At 24.6% G+C, this 24,092-nt stretch overlaps 5 protein-coding genes across 10 annotated transcripts in view; 2 read left to right on the forward strand and 3 right to left on the reverse strand.

The window, feature by feature from the left end:
* Nucleotides 1-249: 249 nt before the first annotated feature.
* LOC127285266 (uncharacterized) lies at nucleotides 250-6,095 on the reverse strand. The gene is made up of 2 exons (XM_051311188.1): nucleotides 5,881-6,095; nucleotides 250-1,212 (listed from the first exon to the last, which is right to left on the reverse strand). Exons 1-2 carry the CDS (start codon nucleotides 5,927-5,929, stop codon nucleotides 380-382), a joined length of 882 nt encoding a protein of 293 aa, XP_051167145.1. The 5' UTR covers nucleotides 5,930-6,095; the 3' UTR covers nucleotides 250-379.
* A 2,130-nt stretch (nucleotides 6,096-8,225) lies between these two features.
* LOC127285269 (mediator of RNA polymerase II transcription subunit 22) lies at nucleotides 8,226-12,387 on the forward strand. The gene is made up of 2 exons (XM_051311192.1): nucleotides 8,226-8,443; nucleotides 9,873-12,387. Exons 1-2 carry the CDS (start codon nucleotides 8,341-8,343, stop codon nucleotides 10,190-10,192), a joined length of 423 nt encoding a protein of 140 aa, XP_051167149.1. The 5' UTR covers nucleotides 8,226-8,340; the 3' UTR covers nucleotides 10,193-12,387.
* Nucleotides 12,388-12,830: 443 nt separating this feature from the next.
* Nucleotides 12,831-20,162, reverse strand: LOC127285267 (rac GTPase-activating protein 1-like). Of its 2 annotated transcripts, none has more exons than XM_051311190.1 (9): nucleotides 20,002-20,162; nucleotides 19,738-19,880; nucleotides 19,587-19,631; nucleotides 15,162-15,397; nucleotides 14,708-14,999; nucleotides 14,570-14,635; nucleotides 14,322-14,369; nucleotides 14,011-14,045; nucleotides 12,831-12,929 (listed from the first exon to the last, which is right to left on the reverse strand). In XM_051311190.1, exons 2-8 carry the CDS (start codon nucleotides 19,834-19,836, stop codon nucleotides 14,016-14,018), a joined length of 816 nt encoding a protein of 271 aa, XP_051167147.1. In that variant the 5' UTR covers nucleotides 19,837-19,880; nucleotides 20,002-20,162; the 3' UTR covers nucleotides 12,831-12,929; nucleotides 14,011-14,015. The 2 variants fall into 2 exon arrangements, with proteins under 2 accessions (XP_051167147.1, XP_051167146.1); XM_051311189.1 differs by having other exon boundaries at nucleotides 14,011-14,096.
* Nucleotides 20,163-21,309: 1,147 nt separating this feature from the next.
* The window catches only part of LOC127285260 (uncharacterized), a 60,126-nt gene continuing 57,343 nt past the window's right edge, over nucleotides 21,310-24,092 (reverse strand). The window contains exon 5 of one of the 2 annotated variants that reach the window (XM_051311174.1): nucleotides 21,310-24,079. In XM_051311174.1, coding sequence (XP_051167131.1) covers nucleotides 23,853-24,079 — 227 coding nt within the window. In that variant the 3' untranslated portion in view covers nucleotides 21,310-23,852. The remainder of the gene's footprint in view (nucleotides 24,080-24,092) is intronic. The other variant, XM_051311176.1, reaches the window with a different exon arrangement.
* The window catches only part of LOC127285264 (uncharacterized), a 43,083-nt gene continuing 40,349 nt past the window's right edge, over nucleotides 21,359-24,092 (forward strand). For 2 of the 4 annotated variants that reach the window (XM_051311181.1, XM_051311180.1), the window contains exon 1: nucleotides 21,359-21,390. The gene's annotated coding sequence lies outside the window, so the exon portion shown is untranslated. The remainder of the gene's footprint in view (nucleotides 21,391-24,092) is intronic. The other 2 variants (XM_051311185.1, XM_051311182.1) reach the window with 1 other exon arrangement.

Raw genomic sequence — 24,092 nt, forward strand, 5'->3', positions numbered from 1 at the left:
TTACAAATTGTCTAACGAAAGAAATGTACTTCTTTGTGCCCATTAAAGATTGATTTACTAATATTCACGATAGGAAGTAAATTACGAAGACTTTCAAGGACAAAAAATCATATTTTTCATAGAACTCGCATTCCAAAACAGGTCATTATTGAGTTATTTGGCAAATAAACGGCTAGCATAAAATTACATTCGTTTTATACTTTAAAAAAAAGGAAAATTTTTAATAAACGTAAAAAATTACACATAAAGTCTTGTAAAAGAACTACTTTCTTAGTACATAATTCAACAAAACGAATATATCGTTTCATATACAAAGAAAATAAAAATTACCAAAGTGGAAAAAAAATAAAAAAAAAATGAAAGAAAACAATTACTAAAACTATTGCAATTGTTTTATGTCAATACCCAATTTTTGTACCGCTGCAACTATTTGCGATTTCTTTAATTCTAATTTTTGTTCCTTTAATTTAAGAATTCTTTTCTGTACTTCTAATTCCGTTTGACGAATCATCATCTCCTCCTTGTGTCTCCTCTCATTGTTTTTCTCAATCATTGTGAATTGTTGTTTCATATCTTCGAGAAATTGTTCCAATAATGATTTTACAGCACTTATTTGATTTTCTGTATCCTCTGACGTTTTTTGACCAGTTGAGGTAGAATCGGAAACACTGTTTGTCGATTTTCCTGATTGTCCTGTATTACCTGCTTCTGCAGCTTTAGCTAACATTGCTATTTTAGCTGATCCACTGGGAGGTGGAAAATCACTTTCATCAAGATACATGTGCCTCTTTTTTTCATTAAATATCTCATCTAAAGCTCGTCTATGTTCCCAATGTCCGTAATGCCTCATTCTACCGGGTTTCTTTAGTCTCTCACGAAATACCAAATTATTGTATTTACGTTCTAAAACACGCCATTTATTCTCACATTTTTGTGCGCTAAAATAAAATCCATATTTCTGCATCTCAAATGATATCATTTCAAACATTTCGCGTAAACTACGAATTTTTGTCGTTTGACCAACAGATTGTCGATATTTCTTGTATTGTGAAATAAGACAAGATGTTGCTTCTCTTGTCCATAGATTCAAAGCACCTACATCATTAGTGGATGGTATTCTTTTTGTATGATCGTAATCGAGGAATCCATTTTCGGCAACATGATCGTAAGCATCTTGTTCGAGTTTTATTTCCAAGTCGGGGACAATTTCGACTAAAAAAAATAATTTTGTTTAGAAATTCATAATCTATGAAAAGGAGATTTTAATTTTATTTTTAATAATACATTTTAATTTAATTAATCGACAGAATTTATTTCAAATTAGGCATGCTAAACATCGTCGGAGCTGAACATTACTCTTCTTTTGAAAAGTTACTCAAAAATAATTTTTTTTTAAATCCAACATTTTTTTCAATTTTTTAATGGTTTTGCTATTTATTGTTGTTTTACAAATTTTTGATTAGGAACCTATAATATTGTACCTAATTTTAAATGTCATTCAAATTAATTGTTTTAAACTTAAAAATTGTATCATTTCTTATTTCAAACCTAAACATCTTCTATTATATTAAGTTAAAAAATTTTCAATAGCGACACCGACCTTGAAAAATTTATTTTCACTTATTTTTAAATAAATCAAAATCCTTTGTCATATGCTTTTAGAAAATCTTACATATTTTACCGTTCTGGCATGTTTTTACAACTTTAACTCTAAAAAAAAATAATAAGTAAAATGTGTAAATCTTAAATTTACTTACATAAATCAGAGAAGTTTAAGATGATCTATTTACTTGATTTTTAAACATAATATTTTTATATAAAAATGAATTATAATTTTTTTGACTTTTTTTGAGCCAACTTTCACAGTTTGCATACGCTAGGGAAGAATTTAAACATGAATTGTTTTAAATAATTTAAATTGTATAACAATATACGATTCCAATAAGCCCAAGAACGTTGAAAAATATTAATTTTTGACAGAGAAGTAAAAAAAAATAGTAAAAACATTGAAAATTGGGTTTTTCTTAGATATCTAATTGAAAAATTAACATATTTTTTTTATCAAGGTGTCATTTCTTTCAGAATTTTATTAACTTTTATAAAATAAAAAGGGAAAAATTTTAGTATTAATATTTTTGAAGATTTAAACCGTTTTATAGTCATCGAAAAAGCAGAGGTCGCACAATTTCTGATGGTAGTGTATCTAAAATATTACTCTTCTTTTGAAAAGTTACTCAAAAACAATTTTTTTTTAAATCCAAAATTTTTTTTAAATTTTTAATCAATTTTTTAATGTTTTTTTTCACTATTTATTGTTGTTTTGCAAATTTTTGGTCAGTAACCTGTAATATTGTACCGAATTTTAAATGTCATTCAAATCAATTGCTTTCAACTTAAAAATTGTATCATTTATTTCAATTTTTAGTGTAGTTAAAAATTGTAAAAATTCGATTATAGAGGTTCCAGCGGGACGGATCTATAATAATTGAATATTTAAAAAATTTTATTTAAATGTGCGATTCCAAGTGAGATTTTGACTTTTTCGGAGTAGGTTAACCGATTGCAATGAAACTTTGGAATTTTTTTATATATAATAAGACTAATCTTTAACGTAAATTTCAGCCTAAAATATTTGTTAGTTTACGAGATTTGCAATAATAACAAAAAATTTAAAACTGCTATATCTTCCGTTCTAATAAACGGATTGAGGTCTACTTTTTTTTAAAATGTCAAGGAAAATGAGAGGAATAAATCTCTTTCAGAACATTTTTTTATAATTTTACAACTAAAAAAATTATTAAATAATAATTGAATAACTTTCGCGCGATTAACTAAAATTCAATCACTTAAACGCTAAAATGATCTTACCTGTGTTTTCTTTAATGTTCCAAAGGATTTTTATTGTAAATGTAAGTTTAACTTAAGAAATTTTATTAATTTATTAGTATAAACAATTGAGATTTCTGCTAGTTGACGTGCAGACGACATTGCGCACGCAGCATTCTCACATAGCCAACTGACGTGATTCGTGGACTAAATTGGCTATGTGAGAATGCTGCGTGCGCAATGTCGTCTGCACGTCAACTAGCAGAAATCTCAATTGTTTATACTAATAAATTAATAAAATTTCTTAAGTTAAACTTACATTTACAATAAAAATCCTTTGGAACATTAAAGAAAACACAGGTAAGATCATTTTAGCGTTTAAGTGATTGAATTTTAGTTAGTCGCGCGAAAGTTATTCAATTATTATTTAATAATTTTTTTAGTTGTAAAATTATAAAAAAATGTTCTGAAAGAGATTTATTCCTCTCATTTTCCTTGACATTTTAAAAAAAAGTAGACCTCAATCCGTTTATTAGAACGGAAGATATAGCAGTTTTAAATTTTTTGTTATTATTGCAAATCTCGTAAACTAACAAATATTTTAGGCTGAAATTTACGTTAAAGATTAGTCTTATTATATATAAAAAAATTCCAAAGTTTCATTGCAATCGGTTAACCTACTCCGAAAAAGTCAAAATCTCACTTGGAATCGCACAAATATTAAATACAATTTTTTTAAATAATCAAATTTTGAAATAACTTTGTTAAAATTATTAATAATAATTAACAGGAAGAATTTTAAACACAAATTTTTAAAATTTATTAAAAATTCAGAAGAGTACAAATTTTTACAATTAATCAAATTTCAAGAAATTTTAAAGTGAAAATTTTGTAAATTTAAATTTCTCAACTTGTTTACAAAAATTCTAGGCAATAATTGAATTTTAGAGAAATTTTAATTGAAAAATGTTTTAAATAATTTATAATTATTAATTGAGGGGCTGATAGTAAAAATGGTTTAAAATAACATTGGGAGCAAAAGTGGGATAAGTGACTTGGGAGCAAAAACGGGTTAAAATGATTCGTGTAATTTATTGATAAATTCATTATATTATCGATTAAAAAATATTAATTATAATAAAATATGCATTTTTTCCTATTGTTAATATTTTTTAATCGATAATATAATGAATTTATCAATAAATTAAACGAATCATTTTAACCCGTTTTTGCTCCCAAGTCACTTATCCCACTTTTGCTCCCAATGTTATTTTAAACCATTTTTACTATCAGCCCCTCAATTATTAATTGTTTAATGTTCGAGTAGAATATATTTGAATGGGCTTCATAATAAAAACGATAACATTTGGACAAAAATGGATTTTAATAAAATTTTCTCCAACGTTTCGAAATCACACTGATTTCTTCTTCAGGGAGTCTAATAATACAAAAAATTAAATTAAAAACAAAAATACAAAGAAATTAAATTAATATGAGACGAATTAATGGGTGTATAGGTGTTTTTTGGATGTTCATCTTTTTCTATTATTTTATTGACGATTGTGAGAATGACTGATTGCTAATTTTAGTTTCATCGTTTTATTTAGTAAATTGTTTTTATGTTTATTTTATTTACTTTTCTTATTTTCATGTTTATATCTATAATTTATTTTTATTTATTGTATTCTTACTATTTTATTTATTATTTCGTATATTGCTTTTTATTTTTATTTTATTGTTGTGTTTTATTTTATTTATTTTCTATATTGATTTTTTGTTTTTGTTATTGATTCGTCTCATATTAATTTAATTTAATTTCTTTGTGTTTTTGTTTTTAATTTAATTTTATAATTTTTTTGTATTCTTAGACTCCCTGAAGAGGAAATCAGTGTGATTTCGAAACGTTGGAGAAAATTTTATTAAAATCCATTTGTCCGAATTTTATTGTTTTTATTATGAAAACCCATTTAAATAATTGTAATTTTCGAAAAATGTCTTTAAAATTATTAAGAATATAATTAATTTTGCAGAGTTTTTAGATTCAAATTTTCAAAATAATTGAATTTTGGAAGAACTACAGCTTGTTCTTAAAAAAAGTAATAAATATATTTTTTTTAATTTAATAAATTAATTAATTTTAAATTTTATTTCAAAAACTTTTTATTTCTATTAAATTAATTTGATTTTATAACTTGATGCGACCACAATTAACAACACAAAATATTCTTTATTTTTAAAAAATGTAATTATTAAATATTGTAGATGTTATTTGATTGAAAAAAAATTTATTTGACTCAAATAATCGGTTACTTGACTATTATCAAATAAATATTTATTTGTATCAATTAATTATTCTTTGAGTCAATTAAATCGTATTTATTTCAAACACAGAAGTTATTGGTTCAATTAAAATTTTTTAATTCAAATAAAAATTATTTGATTCAAATAAATATTTATTTGATAATAGTCAAGTAACCAATTATTTGAAACAAATAAATTTTTTTTCAGTGTTATTATATTGGTATTGTAGTCTGAAGAAATGTTTTTATTATCGAACAAATTTTATTTTTTTTTTATATTGTTAATCAAAAATAAGAATGTTCACAACGTGACTTTGTAACCTTAAAATTTTGCACATTTTTGAAAACGTTATTTAAAATTATTTTGTAAAATAAATCGAAAAAGTCGTACAATCCGAGGCCTTTAAACTAAATAATTCAACACACATATAATATAAAACTCACAAAATAGTAACATAAAAATATTGTTAAACTGTTAAATTTCTAACATTATTCTTAAACTTAAAAAAAAATTAACGAATTAAATGTCGTTAGGCAATCGGTAAAATTGAAATAGGTTAGGAAAGTATCAATCAATAAAATATAAATTAATTTATAGAAATAGAAATCACGTAACTTTCGTAAAATGCAATTAAAATATTATATAATAGCATTGTGAAAAAATCAATTAACTTTAACATATATTTTAAAAGTTAAGATTTGTTTAAAACAGATACATACAGCATCATACAAAATGATAATAAATGAACCTCACCTGCTTGCAGAACACCAATTATTTGACCCTGACTGTTAATTGCCTCCATTTTTTAGTATTTTACTTTTTATTCAATTCGCTGAAAAGTATAATTTGCCAAAAAGTTTTATTTAAAGTACAATCTAAACTTTGTGAGAAAAACATTCAGATTATATTTATAACAGGTTCCGTACGCGTCTGTACGCGTCTGAAATGAATAGACCACCATTGGGAATTCGAGCGCATGTTAGCAGGGTTGTGTACTGTTAATTTGAAGGTGCTTTTACAACACAACTTCCCGAAACTTACACTCTTGCCTAAAGGTGCTTTTATACCTCAAATTTCGATCAGGTGAACATTATTTCTGGGCCGTGAAAATGACTTTTAAGGGCGCACTTACACCTTTTGGCTGCCTGCCTGCCTGCAGAAGTTGTCATGGCAACGTGAAGGAGTAACAGAGAGAGAAAAATTCAAATTTGAATTTACTATCTCTGTTACTCCTTCACGTTGCCATGACAACTCCTGCAGGCAGGCAGCCAAAAGGTGTGAGTGCGCCCTTAAAAGTCATTTTCACGGCGGGTATTTTTGAATTGTTTTAAACAAAAAATGTTTTTTTTAAGAAATATAATATTAAATAATTGTTTTAATATGTAAGAACACTTTAAAATAGTGATAGAAAGATGATTTGATTGAAAAATTTAGCTAATTTTGCTTTAAAACATTTTCTGCTACAAGAAAGTGTAAAATGACGATGTTTGTGAAATGGTTTGTACAGTGCTTCTTCCTTGTGAGCAAACAAAACTTTGAGAGACACTCACAAGAAAGAAGCACTGTACAAACCATTTCACAAACATCGTCATTTTACACTTTCTTGTAGCAGAAAATGTTTTAAAGCAAAATTAGCTCCAGTATTATGGAGCGGTCACACCTCGCCTGCAGGAGCAGTTGCCAATGGGTACCGTGTAAGAGTAAGAGAGATGGAAAATCTTTTATCTCTCTTACTCTTACATGGTTGCCATGGGCAACTGCTCCTGCAGCCGAGGTGTGATCCAGTCAATCAAAAAATGCTTCAGAGCACTACGGAGCATCTGCCGAAAACGCCCATTTTGATCAAGCAATCGGCTGGATTAAATTTTCACGGTTTTATGTATCACAGAATTTGATTGGCTTTGACAAATGATACATTTTCACCGTGAAAATTGAATTTTGTTAGAACCAATCAAACTCAGTGATTCTCCGTAAAAATTTAACACAGTAGCCGATTGCTTGCCCAAAATACTAGAGATATAAAAGCACCTTAAAGGCGTTTGCACACCTCACAAGTTTTCGATTTTGGTTAAATCAACAAAATATAAATGCATTGATATACAGTTAACCAAACATTTGGTTGCATAAACCAAACGTTTATTTAGCTCAATCAAATTTTTTCTTTGTTAAAAAAATTTATTAAAATAAACCAAACAGTTATTTAGATCAAATAAATATTTATTTGAATAAACAAATTTTGTTTAAAATAACCAAAAAATTGGGTAAATATAAAAAAATGGTACATTTGGTTCAAACATATCTTTTTTCTGAGTGCCCGACTTGTCAGTTGTGCTTAGGCCTTAAAACGCCGGCATAAAAGCGGAAAGCATGAGAACGAAAGAGATGAACATATCTCACTATCTCTTTCGTTCTCATACTTTCCGCTTAACCAATATACCGAAGGTATAAAAGCATCTTTAAGGTACGGTCACACGACTTTTGGAAAAACCATTCTTGTCTTTCTCTCTCCTAAGACAGAGGCATAAGATTGTTTCACTCTGCATTTTCTTACATTTCCCAAAGACGGAAAATGCAGAGTGAGACAAACTTATGCGTCTATCTTAGGAGAGAGATAGACAAGAATGGTTTTTCCAAAAGTCGTGTGACCGTACCCATAAAATACAGCATAATGACGTCAGAACGTTAAATATAATAAATAAAATAGTGGAACGTGAAACGTGCCCATGAGGCCGTGTCCGTTTTCCTTTTTTTTCGCAAGAAAAAACAAGGGCCGTTTCCGAATTGGGATTTTTGTCGCACTTTTGATAAAGTGTATACTCGGGAAGTATGCAGTGTCCTTGTTTTTCCGTACGAAAAAAAGGACACTGCATACTTCCCAAGTATACACTTTATCAAAAGTGCGACAAACATCCCAATTCGGAAACGGCTATAGAAACCTGCATGCACGAGTCGTGCAGGCTGTGATGTGACCGCTCCCTAAGACCGTAACCTTATGATCATATTGCAGAAAGGCTTTTAATTACACATTTAAGACGTTCTATTACATTTCAAACGTTCCACTTCTCATTTAGGTGTTCCTTATAATAATTCAACCCTGAATTAGTTTTGATCACGTGATTTGTCAGTGATTTTTAAGAACAAATTGACAACAAATCTCCAAATTATTTTAATTTAGTTAAAATTGTGTTTTTAATACTGTAAATTTATTTAAAAATGACAACTCAACGTGCATATCCACAAAGTAAAGAAGCTTTGTTAAAGTCTTACATGACAAGGCTTAAAGATGATGTGAAATCCATACTAGTCAATTACGAAGGTAAATCCTAACCTATTTTTTGCCTTTTTATTATTTCTTTAAAAAAAAAGCTCATTAAATTATTTCGTAAATAATATATTTTTGTAACAATATTTATTATTACATTTTATCAAATAATGTAAATGCCCACTGTACAAAAATTATTTAAATTTCTTATGTGCCTGATTGTACGAAATGTTTTTTCACTTGTTTTGTTTTTGACAATTGTCACCTGCTAAAACTTAATAATTCGTTGAAATTAAAATTAATAGAAATAAAGTATTAAATTAAATTTCTAAAATTTAGAAAATCGACTTTTTCTACTTATTTTACGAAATAAAAATTTAAAATTAATTTATTAAATTAAAAATAAAATTCTTATGACTTTTTTTTTAGTACAAATTGTAGCTCTTCGAAAATTTAAATCTTGAAAGTCTTTGCAAAATTAATTATTCTCAATAATTCCTCAATTTTTTTAAAATAAAATTATTTAAAAGATTTTTCCATTAAAAATTCTCTAAAATTCAATTGTTGACTACAATTTTTTGTAAACAAATTCATCAATTCGAATTTACAAAATTTTCAATTTAAAATCTTCTGAAATTTGATTAATTATAAAAATTTGTACTGCAGCTCTTCTGAAATTTAATTATTTTTAAATTAATTTTTTTTTAATTTCTTCTAAAATTCAATTATTTAAAATATTTTTTACAATATTTAATAAAAAATTTTTTTATATTGAATTCTTTAATGAATTGACTCAATTTAAATAATTTCTAGTGAATATTTTGCTAAATTAAAATAAGATTAAAATAAAAATTATGATAAATTAAAACTTTATAAGTAAACACCAAGAAACTCTATATAATTAAACACGTTTTTAAAAAAATTATACGCAAATAAATTTCACAAGAAAAAATTCTACTTTATGAAATAAAATGAAAAGTTTCATTAATGGCTTATAATTTTTTAATTTAATTTTTAACAACGCAATTAAATTTCATGCATATTAAACTATACACAGTTTAATTGAGATATTAAAAAATTCACAAACATGTAGGCAACTTCTCTATTTTGTAATTTTTGTTCTGATAAAAACTGACAAATTTACAAAATAGAGAAGTTGCCTACATGTTTGTGAATTTTTTAATCTCTCAATTAAACTGTGTATAGTTTAATTGCATACAATTTAATTGCGTAGAGTTAAAAATTAAATTAAAAAAAATTATGAACATGTAAGGAAACTTTTTATTTTATTTCATAACAATAAGTAGAGTTTTTTCTTGTGGAATTTATTTGTGTAAAAATTCCTGGTATTCGATATAAGTGCGTAGAATTAAAAATTTAATTAACGAAATGATAACCCCCCCCCCTCAAATTTAATAATTCCAATTTTCATATGAAATATTTGCAAATATTAAAAATAAATAATGTTTATCACTGTTTACAGAAATTGTAAAGCTTGCCAAAACAGATAATGAAACTCAATTGTCTCGAATGACACAATGCGAACAAGATACATTTGAAATGCATGTGAGAGCAGCAAATATTGTCCGCGCTGGTGAATCATTAATGAAATTAGTGTCGGACATAAAACAATATTTGATTCTTAACGATTTTCCATCAGTTAATGAAGCAATAACACAAAACAGTAAACTCTTTAGAACGAAACAACAAGAATGTGATCAAAAATTGGCATCTTTGAGAGATGACATGGCTGCTGACTTATATGATTTAGAAGAAGAATATTATACTTCTATATATAAATAAATATCTAGAAATGTAAGAAAACAATGAAATTTCTTCGTAACATACAAATTAATTTTCTTACTCAATTGTACAGTTTCTACTATTATAAGTATATAGAATAAGGTTTTGTTATATATAATCATTTTTCTAGGGAATCAGTATTTATCTTAAATATATTTCTACAAGAAAATGTTATTTCTTTCTGTTTCAGAAAAATTCCTATTTTTCTTTTGTCTAATATTATTTTATATTATTATCCTTTGATAAATACAAGACAATACCTATGTAAGGAAAAATATAAAAAAAATTTCCTTTATTAAAATTTTCCGGCAGTACTCAAGAACAGTTTGGTAATTATAATCTAAATGGTAAATTATCAAGATCGGCTTACACGATTAAAATTATAAATAAAGCTAAAGATTTAATTCCACCACCTTCAGAAAATGAAATTATTATGCAAATTTCTAGACATTTTAAAGAAGATATACAAACAGCTTTTATTGTTAGAGGTATTAAAGATGTAAATAATTTATTAGATTTATTAAAAAAAATTTGATCAGACTGGTCCAGTTCATTCACAAAGAATTTTTTTAAATCGTAACACTGAAAATTTTCAAAAAAAATAATTCAAGAAATTACTTTAATAATAACCAACGAGGCTATTAAAATAAACAAAACAATTATCAAAGAAATCAAAATAAAAATAGAAATAATAATATGAATCCTAACGGAAATGCAAATCGAAATTATTATCAAGAAAAAAATAATCAAAATAAATATCAAGAAAATACTAAACAAGAAAATAAAAGGGTTAATAAACAAGAAAATTTTCATTCTGTGATAATCATTTCGAAGACAATAAATTTTCAAATAATAATTTTTGTCTAAATAATTATCGAAACTATAATAAAACGCGTTAAAATTAAAATGTGGAAGAGATGGAAAGTTCAAGATATCTACCACGCAATAATCGATACAGTAAATAATTCTAATCAAGAAAATTATAAACAACGTAAAATCAATACAACAAAAAAAAGTAAATTGGTTGAACAAAAAAAGATTGGTCATTACCTTCATCTAATTTGGAAAACTTGTAAACCTTAGGTTTGTTTACACAAAGTCTGTAGATACAAATCCGAGGTCAATGACTCTATTAAATAGAAAAGAATTTGTCAAATCTTTACCATCTAATTTACTCGAAGAATTAGAAGAACAAAAAGTAAATATTCATGATCATTTAGAAAAATTTACTACAATTCAATTCATATTAGAAAATATTAGCGTTAAAGCATTAATAGATAACGATAGTCAAGTAACTTGTATTTCAGAAAATTTTTATGAAGAAAATATCAATTGCGAAATAAATTTAAAAATATAATAGTGAAACAAAATCATAATTCTATTTCAAGACATAGAATTTCCGATGCTAAACAAGGTAAAACTAAGCGTTATATAATCGATAAAAATGTACTTTATTTTGTCGTAGAAAATAACAAAAAATTATTCTTAACAAAAAGTATAATTAACGATTTAATTGATAAAATTTATGGACACGTCGGTCCACAGCAAGTTTTTCGTATGTTAAATGAATATTTTTATTATCCATATTTTGCAAAAATAATAAGGCATAGAATATAAAATTGTGACTTATGTCAGAGAAATAAAGTTACTAATCAAACAAATTTTTCTAAAATAAGAAAATGAGCACCCAAAAAACCAGCTGAAATTTTTACAAATTGATTGATTTTTATGGCCCATTACTAACTTTTAAGAGAGGATTCAAAAATGTACTATCTACTATAGAATAGTAAATATGTAAAATAATATCCTATTAGAAAAATAACCACAAAGCGCTTTTAAATAAAATTTTTAATCATTATATTAAAGAATTCGGAAAACTTGAAAAAATTAAATTAAACTAAAATAAGTGGGGATACAACCGGTATTTTCATCAATTAGACACCCACAGGGAAATATTGTTGATATAATACATCGGGAGTTTTTATGATTTTTTAGAACTCTAACCAACGAAAAACATAGTTCTTGATAGGAATTGGATAAAAGTAATTGAAACTAGTTTAAATAAAACACACCATGAAACAACCGAGTTTACGCCAGTAGAATTACACCTCAATGGGAAACCTAAAAGAGCATGGTAAAATTGGTTTAATTTTCTACCAATTCCGAAAAGTACGGACTATGATAGAAAAATAGAGTTAGCCTATGATAACATTTGTAAAACAGAAAAAAGAAGAGCAGAAAAATTTTATATTTCGCATAAACTTACAGAATTTATAGTAGGAGATAAAGTTCTAATTAAATTATTAAACAGGTCGAATAAAGAACAAAAATCATTGCAAAATTCCTATACAAGATATGAAGGGGCGTATGAAATTAAAAAAGTAGTAATGCCAGGAACATATATTTTATGGAATTCGAATACTAAAGTAGAAAAAGGAATGTACCATAATCAGAATTTAAAAAAATACATTGAAATACAAGTGCAAAATAATAATTAAATTTTTTTTCAGTAAAAAGTTTTAATTGAGTGTAGAATTAAATTTTTGTATTTATTTTAAAATAAATTACCTACATTAATTAATAATAATTTAAAAATAAGTGAGGCCTATAAAATTGAAATATGAAATAAAATACATGCTTAGAATTATTTATTGTTATTTATTGATTATTAACCAATTATACAATGTTACATTGATGACGTCAGTTAAAATCTATTCTTTATTCTCTTCCAAATTTCCTAAAAAAAGAAGAAATTAAAATTGCAAATATACATAAATATCGATAATGTAGAAATTCTAAAATGGCGAATGTGAAATGGCTCGTGTAAAAACAAAATTTTTAACAATTTTTTTTGCTTTAAAAATTAGTTTACTATTTGTAGAATATGATCCTACATTACTTATCTATAATTAGATATATGAATGTCTATAGTAAACATAAGTTTAGCACTTCAGATGCTACCAACTGCAGTTAACTATGAACACGAGATCCCTCTATTCTTTCGGTTTCTTGTCAATATAATTTTATTAATTGTCATTAGCAAGCACCATAAGCAAGTGATAGTAAATCTTTGTTTTAATGCAATAGTTATTTTCGAATATATAACGTCTTCAAGGCAATAGTTAAAACACTACTTTTATGTATCGATAACTTTATACGCATTTTTCTCGAAACGTGTTATTTCGCGCGCCGTGCAATGTAACTCAGTTAATTTTTAACCGATTCTATTCAAACTTACCACAAATCTTCTTTATCTTACTGGCTATTGCATGACGAGCTCCTTTTTATAAAAAAATTTAACAATTGTTTTTGAACATTGTTTATAAAAAAATTAATTTTTTTTCAAAATGGTCCCAAATTTAAAAAAAAAATTTTTTTTTAGTTTTCTCTTCGTCATACAAAGCGTATTTGCGTATTTTAACGGTAAAAATTTTGATTTTTATTTATAGTTGAGATTTGTGACTTGTAGGCTGCACGGCGAAAAATCAAAAATGCAACTTTAAACGTCTGTAACGTTGCCATTTTGTAATATTTTTTTATAAAGTTTATATTGTGTTCTTTAAGGTATGCTTTATCTTAATTCAATAAACTTTACCAGTTTTTTAAAAAAATTCCTGAAATAACGTGCATTTACACGAGTTTCCCCCCTTAAGTTGCAAGTTTTATGGGCAAGTTGGAAATTTGTTTGATTCCAAAAGTTGGGTATTTTGATATATACATTACTGTTCATTGTATTAAAAATTAATGGAAAATTATTTTTAATTAAATCTAAGTAAACTACTATTTAATGAACGTTAAAAATAATAAATGATTTTTACCATAATTATTCTGAAGACCGACCACCTGAAGCAACCTGCATAGATTCATCATCATCATAATTTTCTTTTTTCATTTCTTTTTTCATCTTGTTTTATAAAAAGGAGAAATTATATTAATAATTTTCAAATTAAAAAAGCTTATAATCTTATAGTTAAAATTAATCCTAATCAAACTATTAAATTTTTCTGAATTCCTTCACATATATAGGTATAAATGGTAATGAAACTGCAGATATTATTGCTAAATTTGCTACTAATAGGGAATAAATATTTGAGTTTTTGTTAAAAAAAATAATAAAAATACTTTTTACCCAGTCATCTTCATCATTTGCTTCTATTACTGACGGCATTACATCAATCTGTTTTTTTATAAAAAAGAGAAATTATATTAATAGTTGAAAACTGACTTATGTATTGATAAAATGTTATATAAAATTGGAAACAATATTATCTTTATGCATGCTATATAATAAATAAAAGGTAATTGTAAAAATTAAAGAGAATTTTTATATTTATGGAAAATGACAAATTTTGCGTTTAAGTTTCCTATTATACTTACAATGGATGTATAATCGACAATGGAATTCCAGAACTTTTTTGAAAGCTTCAAAAGTCGCAGAGTAATCTGCAAAAATAAATAATAATTAAAAATAACAATATCCATTATTGAAACAAAATAAATAGAAAATTTAAGTACTTTGTTTATAGATGTAAGGATTTCATAATATTCATAGTTTTGTATTTGTTTATATAACTTCAATTTGAACAAAACTTCTCTAACATGTTTAATATGAGATTTTTCTGACAAATCATAATTATTTATTTGTGCATGTCGTTTTAAATGAATGATTATCAATGCAAGTGTATTTCGTTTGATTGTCGGTTGCCTCTTAATTAACTGCATAAGTTCTTTATTATCAGTTTCTAATTCTACAGCTTTTGCAAAGTAATACACTGATTTCGAAGAAATTAAAGTCTCCTTTATATTTCTAAAATTAAAAAAGTTAAAAAAATTAGAAATTAAAAAAATTAAAAAAATTCTAATTCGATTTTACCGGCAATGCGAAATCGATTAGATGTCATTTGCGTTCTATCAATGCGGCCTAACTTAATTACTAAAAGGTGTTAAATAATATATTAATTAAATTCACCTCAGAAAGTATGTGAGAGTTCCTGCAATTACTGATATTGAATATGATGATATATCAACATTAGTATTTTTAGTAATCAATGTATTTAACAAATCATTAATTTCTTCTACACCGACTTTTTTTGTAGTACAAAAATTCATTTGATGCATTCCTCTGTTTTCCAATTCTTGTATGCATTTTACCACTATTGAAGGTACAAAAGGTGAATGTTTAAATGCATAATCTTCGATTGAGTCCTAAATGAACAATTTTATATAAGTTTAAACAATATATGCGAATAGTACAAAAAAAATTTTCATTCATAGTTATTCAGTTAATAATTATTATAAAATACTTATTTTATTTATAATATTTATAATATTAAAGATTAATATTATCAATAATAATTTAATTTATTAGAATATTATTACATATTAAATGATAATAATGAAAATTATATGTTTACAGGCCTCGGATTATACGACTTTTTCCGACTTTTTTCAAAAATACTACTTTTATTGAGTTATTTTAATAAAATGCGACATTTTTTTTACATTTGAAAAAAATGTTAATAAAATACATTTTTTTAGTATAAAATGTAGATCTTCTTCAGATCTTCTTCAATTCAATTATTTAATAAATTTTGAACTAAAATGATTCTTCACTAAATTAATTATTTTTAATAATTTTAATAAAATACATTACAAATTCAATTATATCAAAATTATTTTTCAATTAAAATTTTTATGAAATTTAACAATTGTTTATAATTTAAAAAAAAATATTACAATAAAATTGAATTATTTTTTAAAAATTTCAATTCAAAATAAACTAAAATTCAATTATTATCAAAATTTCAATTCAAAATCAACTCAAATTCAATTATTACCAAAAATTTTAATTCAAAATCAATTAAAATTCAATTATTATCCAAAATTTCGATTCAAAATTAATTATTATCAAAATTTTCAATAAAAAATCAACTAAAATTAAATTATTATCCAAAATTTCAATTGAAATTCAATTATTTTAAAAAATTTCAATTCAAAATCAACTCAAATTCAATTATTACCAAAAATTTTCAATTTAAAATCAAATAAAATTCAATTATTTTCAAAAATCTCAATCCAAAATCAACTCAAATTCAATTATTACCAAAAATTTAAATTCAAAATCAATTAAAATTCAATTATTATCAAAATTTTCAATCAAAAATCGACTAAAATTAAATTATTATCCAAAATTTCAATTCAAAATCAAAGAAAATTCAATTATTTTCAAAATTTTAAATTCTAAATTTTTTAAAATTTAATTATTTTCAAAATTTTCTATTTCAAATCAAATAAAATTAAATTATTTTCAAAAATTTTTAATTTCAAATCAATAAAAATTCAATTATTTTTAAAAATTTTAATTTAAAATTAATTAAAATTCAATTATTATACAAAATTTCATTTGAAATTCAATTATTTTCCAAATATTCAATTTAAAATAAAAAAAAATTCAATTATTTTTAAAAATTTCAATTTAAAATCAATTAAAATTTAATTATTTTCCAAATTTTCAATTCAAAATCTTTTAAAATTTAATTTTTTTCCAAATTTTCAATTCAAAATCTTCCAAAATTTAATTATTTTCCAAATTTTCACTTTAAAATCAAATAAAATTCAATTATTTTAAAAAATTTCTATTAAAATTCAATTATTATACAAAATTTCAATTGAAATTCAATTATTTTCAAAAATTTAAATTTAAAAACATCTAAAATTTAATTATTTCTAAAATTTTCAATCGAAAATTTTTTTTTAGAAATTTAATAATTTCAATTATAACCCTAAGGAAATTCAATTATTTTTAACTATTTTAATAATATTCTTTGAAAATTCAACTATCTGAAACCATTTTTCAATTCAAAATGATTTTCAAATTATTGTATTTTGTCCGCATTTTCTAATAAATTTTTAGTGAAATCATCTAAAATTTTAATTAAAAATCGGACAAGTGCGAGTTACACTCGCACTGAAATCGAGGGTTCCGTACTCGAAGCGAACTTATTTGGTATAAAAACAAATGTTTAAAAAATATGTGTTGTATGACAACTAATATAAGTGATACAAAAAGGAACAATTTTGTAAAATTCAAGAAAATTGTTCCTCTTCGTATCACTTATATTAGTTGTCATACAACACATATTTTTTAAACATTTGTTTTTATACCAAATAAGTTCGCTTCGAGTACGGAACCCTCGATTTCAGTGCGAGTGTAACTCGCACTTGTCCGACTTTATTTTTTAAAAAATATTTTACTAAAAAAATATAAGATACATAATTTTATTTCAACTCGCAATATTTTTATTGTATTTACATTTTAAAAATATATTGAATATTAAATTTTATCTTTCTAAGTCAAAAAGAGATAAAACTTAAGATATTGATATAAGGCTAGTAGCTGCTTGTCAAGGAAAAATCGAAAGTTATCTAAAAAATAAAATTTGTTTATTAATTCCAGAAAAATCAACTCCAATCATCCTCGCTATATTTTTTTTGTAATCTACACGTAAAAATACGTCAAAATATATAAATTTGAATCACTGTAGAAAAACTTTTTTCGTTTTTTGCGGAAAAATACATTTTTTTCTGAAATTTATCATTTTTCTTCAAAAATTTGATAAAAATTGATCATCAACTCCAATCGCGCTTACATTTTTTCCCTGTATTTTTCACGCAAAAATTGAGTTTTACAGCAAGTATGAACAGTCTGGATTGAATATTGTGTGCGCTAGGGAGAATAAATCATTTTTTTCGAAATTTTTGATTTTTCCTTGACAACGCTATGTAAATTAATCCGAATCAAGTTCGCTATAATTTTCCTGTAATTTTCACGTAAAAATACGTAAGTGTGTCAAATTTGAGCTCTTTATGTCAAAAGATGTGGCCGCTAGGGGGGGGGGGGTACATACTCATTTTTAGGTATTTTTCGTAAAAATTCATGGTTTTTCCTTGACAACGCTATGATAATCAACTCCAATCATGCTCGCTATATTTTTTTTGTAATCTACACGTAAAAATACGTTAAAATATATAAATTTAACTTCCTTTAAATAAAATTTTGTTCGTTTTTGGTGGAAAAATACATTTTTTTCCTAAAATTGTCATTTTTTCTTGAAAAACTTGATAAAAAGTTAATCATCAACTCTAATCGTGACCGCTTTTTTTCCCCTGTATTTTTCCCGTAAAAATACATTTGTATACTAAATATGATCTGTCTGGCTTGAATATTGTGTGCGCTAGGGAGAATAAATTATTTTTTTCGAAATTTTTGATTTTTCCTTGACAACGCTATGTAAATTGATCCGAATCAAGTTCGCTATAATTTTCCTGTAATTTTCACGTAAAAATACGTAAGTGTGTCAAATTTGAGCTCTTTATGTCAAAAGATGTGGCCGCTAGGGGGGGGGGTACATAGTCATTTTTAGGCATTTTTCGTAAAAATTCATGGTTTTTCCTTGACAACGCTATGTTAATCAATTCCAATCAAGTTCGCTATAATTTTCCTGTAATCTACACGCGAAAATACATATGTGTACTAATTTTCAGCCCTCCAGATAAATTTATGTGGCCGCTAGGGGGGGGGGGGGTACACGATTTCAAAAAAACCGATATTAATAGGGTTCCGAACCGAGTACGGAACCCTAAAAATCACTTAAAGTTTCAATTAATTTCAAAAATCTCAATTTAAAATTTTTGAAAATTCAATTAAATTTAAAAAATGTTTTCCAAAAATTGTTTGATAAATTATTTTTAGTTCTGTAAAATTTAATAATTGTTTGAAAATTAACAATATCTTTTGAAATTTAATTATTTCTAAAAATTTCAACTTTACTTTTTATTTAAAAATCTGTAAAATATTTTTGTTAAAATAAAAAACAAATCCACTTTTTTTGGAATATAAATCGACTGAAACGACTTTTTGTATCTTTAAGTTGATTCGAGGCCTGTGTTTTTATAATTAATATTTAATAGGTATTCGTTGGCCCCTGGTACCTTAAAAATAAATTTTTTTCAAATTACTATCTTGTACGAAATTTCCTGGCGCATGTTTTTTCTCATCATAAATTTTTTGTATTTGTATACAATTTTTGAATGAATATACAACTTTAAAAAAAATTTCGTTGGTAAACGTTGTGTACTTCAGCTTCGTGAATTGAATTTTCGAATTTGGAATTTTAAAGAAACTTATTCCGAAATTTGGAAACACAATTATACAACTTTGGCAAAAATGAGAAAAAGAATTGTCAAAATTTGACACGTCATAAAAAAACACGTGAAATCAGAAAAGGCCAAATTCAAGTTAGGACAGAAGGACAGACCAAGCATTTTATTATTATATAATTACACAGACCTCCAAAATGGACTATTCTATTAAATATTCATGTTTAAAAATTACCAAATTATAGCTAGGTGCATCATCTCTCCTTAATTTTTTATGTATCTAAAAAATTTATTTTTATTATACAAAACTAATAAATAAATTTCACTTTTTAAAAGTAGTTTACATATTACTAGAAAATTTGAAATGATTGTTTAATAAATCTTACTTCTATCATGCCCAATCCATCATTTACTAGGGCGAAGATAGCCAAAGATAAAAGAAAAACATTTTTTGCAGAGGTCATTTTTTCAAAAATTGAAAACATCAAAATCCCAATAATATTATATATGATTGTGTTTTTATATAGTGCTACAATTATATAAATAAAAATAGCTTTTATTATTAGTATTTTCCCTTTTTGAAACAAAATCTATTTGTTTTTTAGAAAAACTGGTTTTTAACAATTCAAAAAAATAAATTTATAATTTACCTGATGTAATTTCAACTGTATATAACGTTAAACATCAAATTTGACTGCAGGCAATGAATAACAGTAAAGGCTATTTCTAAAGCTTAGCATAAAAAATATATTAAAGACTTATCAAAGTCATAATTTTTTATTTCCTATGTTTTTTGTCATTTTATTTAATAAAAGAATAATAAACATTTTATCTTTTAAAACATTAAAATATTCCAAGAACTAAAAGCAACTCAGTTCAAAATTTGCCTTACTTTAAAAATATTAATCATAACATTGTTGTAACGTCTTTTGAAAAATTCATTATTTTCTATCATTTAATTTTTATTTTATGTTTAAACCCATAAAAACAATATATTATCATCTGTTCACATTTATAGTTTCACAGATATGTTTTCTGTAAATTGTAAAATTTTATTTTTTTAGTCATAAAAATCAAAATTCTTTAAGATATATACTTACTAAAAAAACAAAATTTTATGAATTTTTCATGAATTTCAGATTCTTATTATTTTTTGCTATCTAATCAAACACTCCAGTAAAACTATAAAATATAAAACGTAGAAAATATATAGTAGACAGAATTTTCAGCCAAACAGTGGTTCCAAATAGACAAAAAGCTGGCCAAAATTCAACAAATGGCCGAATATATATTTAACAAAAAAAAAATTCGGCGCCATTTTTAAAATCAACCAATTAAAAATTATCCATAAAAATTGTGATTGGTTACTTTTAAAAATCGCGCCGAAATCTTTCTGTCAATTAAAAATTCTGTTAAATGCTTATTTGGTTAATTTAAAATTCTATAGTATGAAAAATCGGTTATATGAAAATTTTCTCAAATAATAATTCGAATAAATGAAAATTCATCTAAAAAAAAAAAATTCAACGCAATGAAATTTTAATCTAATAAAAATTCATTAAAATGGGTATTATATTAAATGAAAATCCGATCAAATAAAAATTCGAAGAATTAAAAATTCTGTGAAGTAAATTTTCGGTTGTATAAAAACGTTGTATTATAGAAAATCTATTTAATGAAAATTCATCAAAATAACAATTCAAACAAATGAAATTCGGCAGAATTCAGCCTAATGAAAATTACATCTAATGAAATTCTATTAAATGAAAATTCTAACAATTAATTTTTAGGACTTATTTATACACTTTAATATTTTATAAAAATTATTATAACGTCAAAATTGATAAAGAAATTAAAAAAATATCTAATTTCTCAATTTCCTTAAAATAAAAATATTTTAAATAATATCATAAAGTTTAAATGAAGAATTGGAAAATACGATAGAGAGACAAAAAAAATATGTTGTACGTAGCGATTTTTTTTTATTTACTCAGTATTTCATAACACACAGACGATACAACACTCAGTATTTCTAACTGGTAAGAATATTTAATAAGATATTATTATTCCAAGCTTCGAAATATTAACCATTATTGTAGATTAATATTATTTTTCTCAAAATCATTAATTTATTTAGATTGCGGTTCACCAGTTTTCGCGAAAAAAAAGACACAGTCAAGTCTCCTTGATACTGTACAATAATAATTTATACAAAAAATATCACTCCTTGATAATTAAGCAAGAAGATCGTAGAAGAGACAAAAGTAAAATAACTCAAAAATCCAATGTTTTCATTTTCTTACCAAAAAGAATTATAAAATTGATTTAATTTTGCAATTTGATTTTTTTTTTTTTGGAATTAAGAGTTCTTTTTTATAATTTTTTTCAGACTATTTTTTCGGAATGTTTCTCGCTTCACATTGCGTTATATTGAAAATTAATAAAAAAAAATAATATATATATATATCACAAGATTCTAACGCTGTGAGTCTGATTTACTGACTATCGAATAAAAAAAAAAACGAAAAAAAAATAGATATAAATTCGTTTCAACGAAAACAGTACATCACAATGACTAAGACCCGTCGAACCGATTATACAATGGAAATACATTTTTTTTAAACGATCCAATTACACACAAAAAAAAATCCAAACGAATATTCACACTCGTTGGTCCCGGTTCGGGATCTTTCAAATAAATTACAAATACGTTTATCGTATATTAATTCAATCACACTTTAAATACTAATACATGAATACATTTTTGTTTCGTCGGATTGATTTTACCCTTACTTCCGATCAAAAACCAGACGTAAAAATAAAAATACACACACATTTCCCCTTTTTAGAGGAAAGAATTAAAAAAAAAAAAATCTAGACTAAACAAAGCATATTCTCGACGTCGGAAATAACAAAAATAATAGCAATAATAATTTAATATTTACAAATTAGATTCACTTAAAATTAATCATACGCAACGAACTTTACAAGTTCATTTCTCTCATTTTTTTTTATTTTTGTCCAAATATATAATTCAAAGATAATAAATTTAACCGGTTTTGAAGTAATTAAAGAGCTGGGCTTTTATAACAAGCAATTATACAATTTAAATTCATTTTTTTTTTTTTTTTTTTTTGAAAAATAATACGAATGAATTTTTTAACATTTTTTTTCAATAACAATAATAGAAATTAAAACAAAATAATTTTTCTTTATTTTACTTTTTTATTTATTTTTTTTTATTTTATTTTAAATTTAAACTTTTTAATAGTTTAACTTGATTTTCTTATAAATTCAAAATTTCATTAATGCCCAGCTCCAACGATTTTTTTTTTTTTTTTTTTGTTCACCGTAAATCGGAGACACTTTGGCATAACGCACTTGGAATGAAATTCTCGCATTTACAATTATTACAATTTTTTTTCTTTTCTTTTCAAACTGGTCAAAAATGTTTTTGATATTATCGCATAATTGTGTATTTTTTAAATACTCTTATTTATATAATCTTACGCCCTACTTTGGCAAAAAATTTTACAAATCTAAACTTGAATTATTATTTTATATATGTTTCTGTTTTCTTCATTCTGAAATCACTTATTTATATTTAGAAAATTGTTTTAATTCGTCTTAAAAGAAAAGAAAGTTTCGCATAAAACTTGTTTTTGAGATTAATCTCAGAAAAAAAGTTTCTAAATTAAATCCGTTTGGTCCGAAAATTTGCCAAAAAAAAAGTTGATATGCGTTTTTTTATTTTGGAAATTAATTAGTGGCTTTTTCGTGTGATAATTCTATATATGGTAATAGTCTTAATTACTGGCAGTTTTTTTTTTTTAATCGCATTACGCAAAGAAAGATTTACGTGTTTTTTGCAATTTGAAAAAAAAACGAAATGCAGATTTGGAATGATATCGTCTTTCCTTAACTAATAAACTTTTGCGTAATATTATACGTCAAAGCCTCTAATTTTTAAAACGCATTTTTCAATTGAGTCCTCTGGAAAATTAAATTTAAGTAAATTAAAATTTTTCTTTCCTTTTTTTAATTTTGTTTAATTTTTACGGAATTCGTTAAAAATTTATTAAATTTATAAACCATATTTATTTTATAGAAAACAATAAATATGGTAAAAATTGATTTTTTTAAATGGAAAAAAATTATGAACATTATAAAGAAAATTTAATCGGAAAGTATTTTTGGAGAAAATAAAATTTTTCGTTTTATTTACTTTTAATTTTATTATTTTTATTTTGAATTTGTCTTTAATTTTCCAAAGAACTCGCGTTCTAGTCGTTGTTTATGATTTATGTGACTCTAAAAATTACTATTATATCGACATTTGTTTTATGTATATGCTTTGAAGGCATTAACTTAAAATGAAAATGTTGAGTGAGCAGAATTAAGGCTTTTCTATTTAGAAGAAATATTTTTTTTTTTCCTCAAACAAAATATCCTTAGAAAGCCATTTTTTTTAGTTCATGAAAGAAGAACTTGATTGGAATTGTCAGAATAACATATCTGCAGTTGTTTCAGAGCCCCAGGCTCCAGCATCTTGAGCTGGCTTGAGATAATCCTCTTCAGTAAGACTATCGGGTTGCGTTGTAGAAATCATCGAAGGAATTGTTGAAGCTGTCGCTCTAGTCACTCCTAATTCAAATCCTTCGGAATTTAAATCAACTTTGCTTGGTGTATATGTTGCAAGTCCTCCACCTCCTCCTCCCACGCTTCCTCCTGTGAAAAATAA

This window comes from Leptopilina boulardi, unplaced genomic scaffold, assembly GCF_019393585.1.
Source record: "Leptopilina boulardi isolate dan_hultmark-lab unplaced genomic scaffold, ZJU_Lbou_2.1 LbouV2_330, whole genome shotgun sequence".
In the NCBI taxonomy this organism is placed as follows: Eukaryota; Metazoa; Arthropoda; class Insecta; order Hymenoptera; family Figitidae; genus Leptopilina; species Leptopilina boulardi.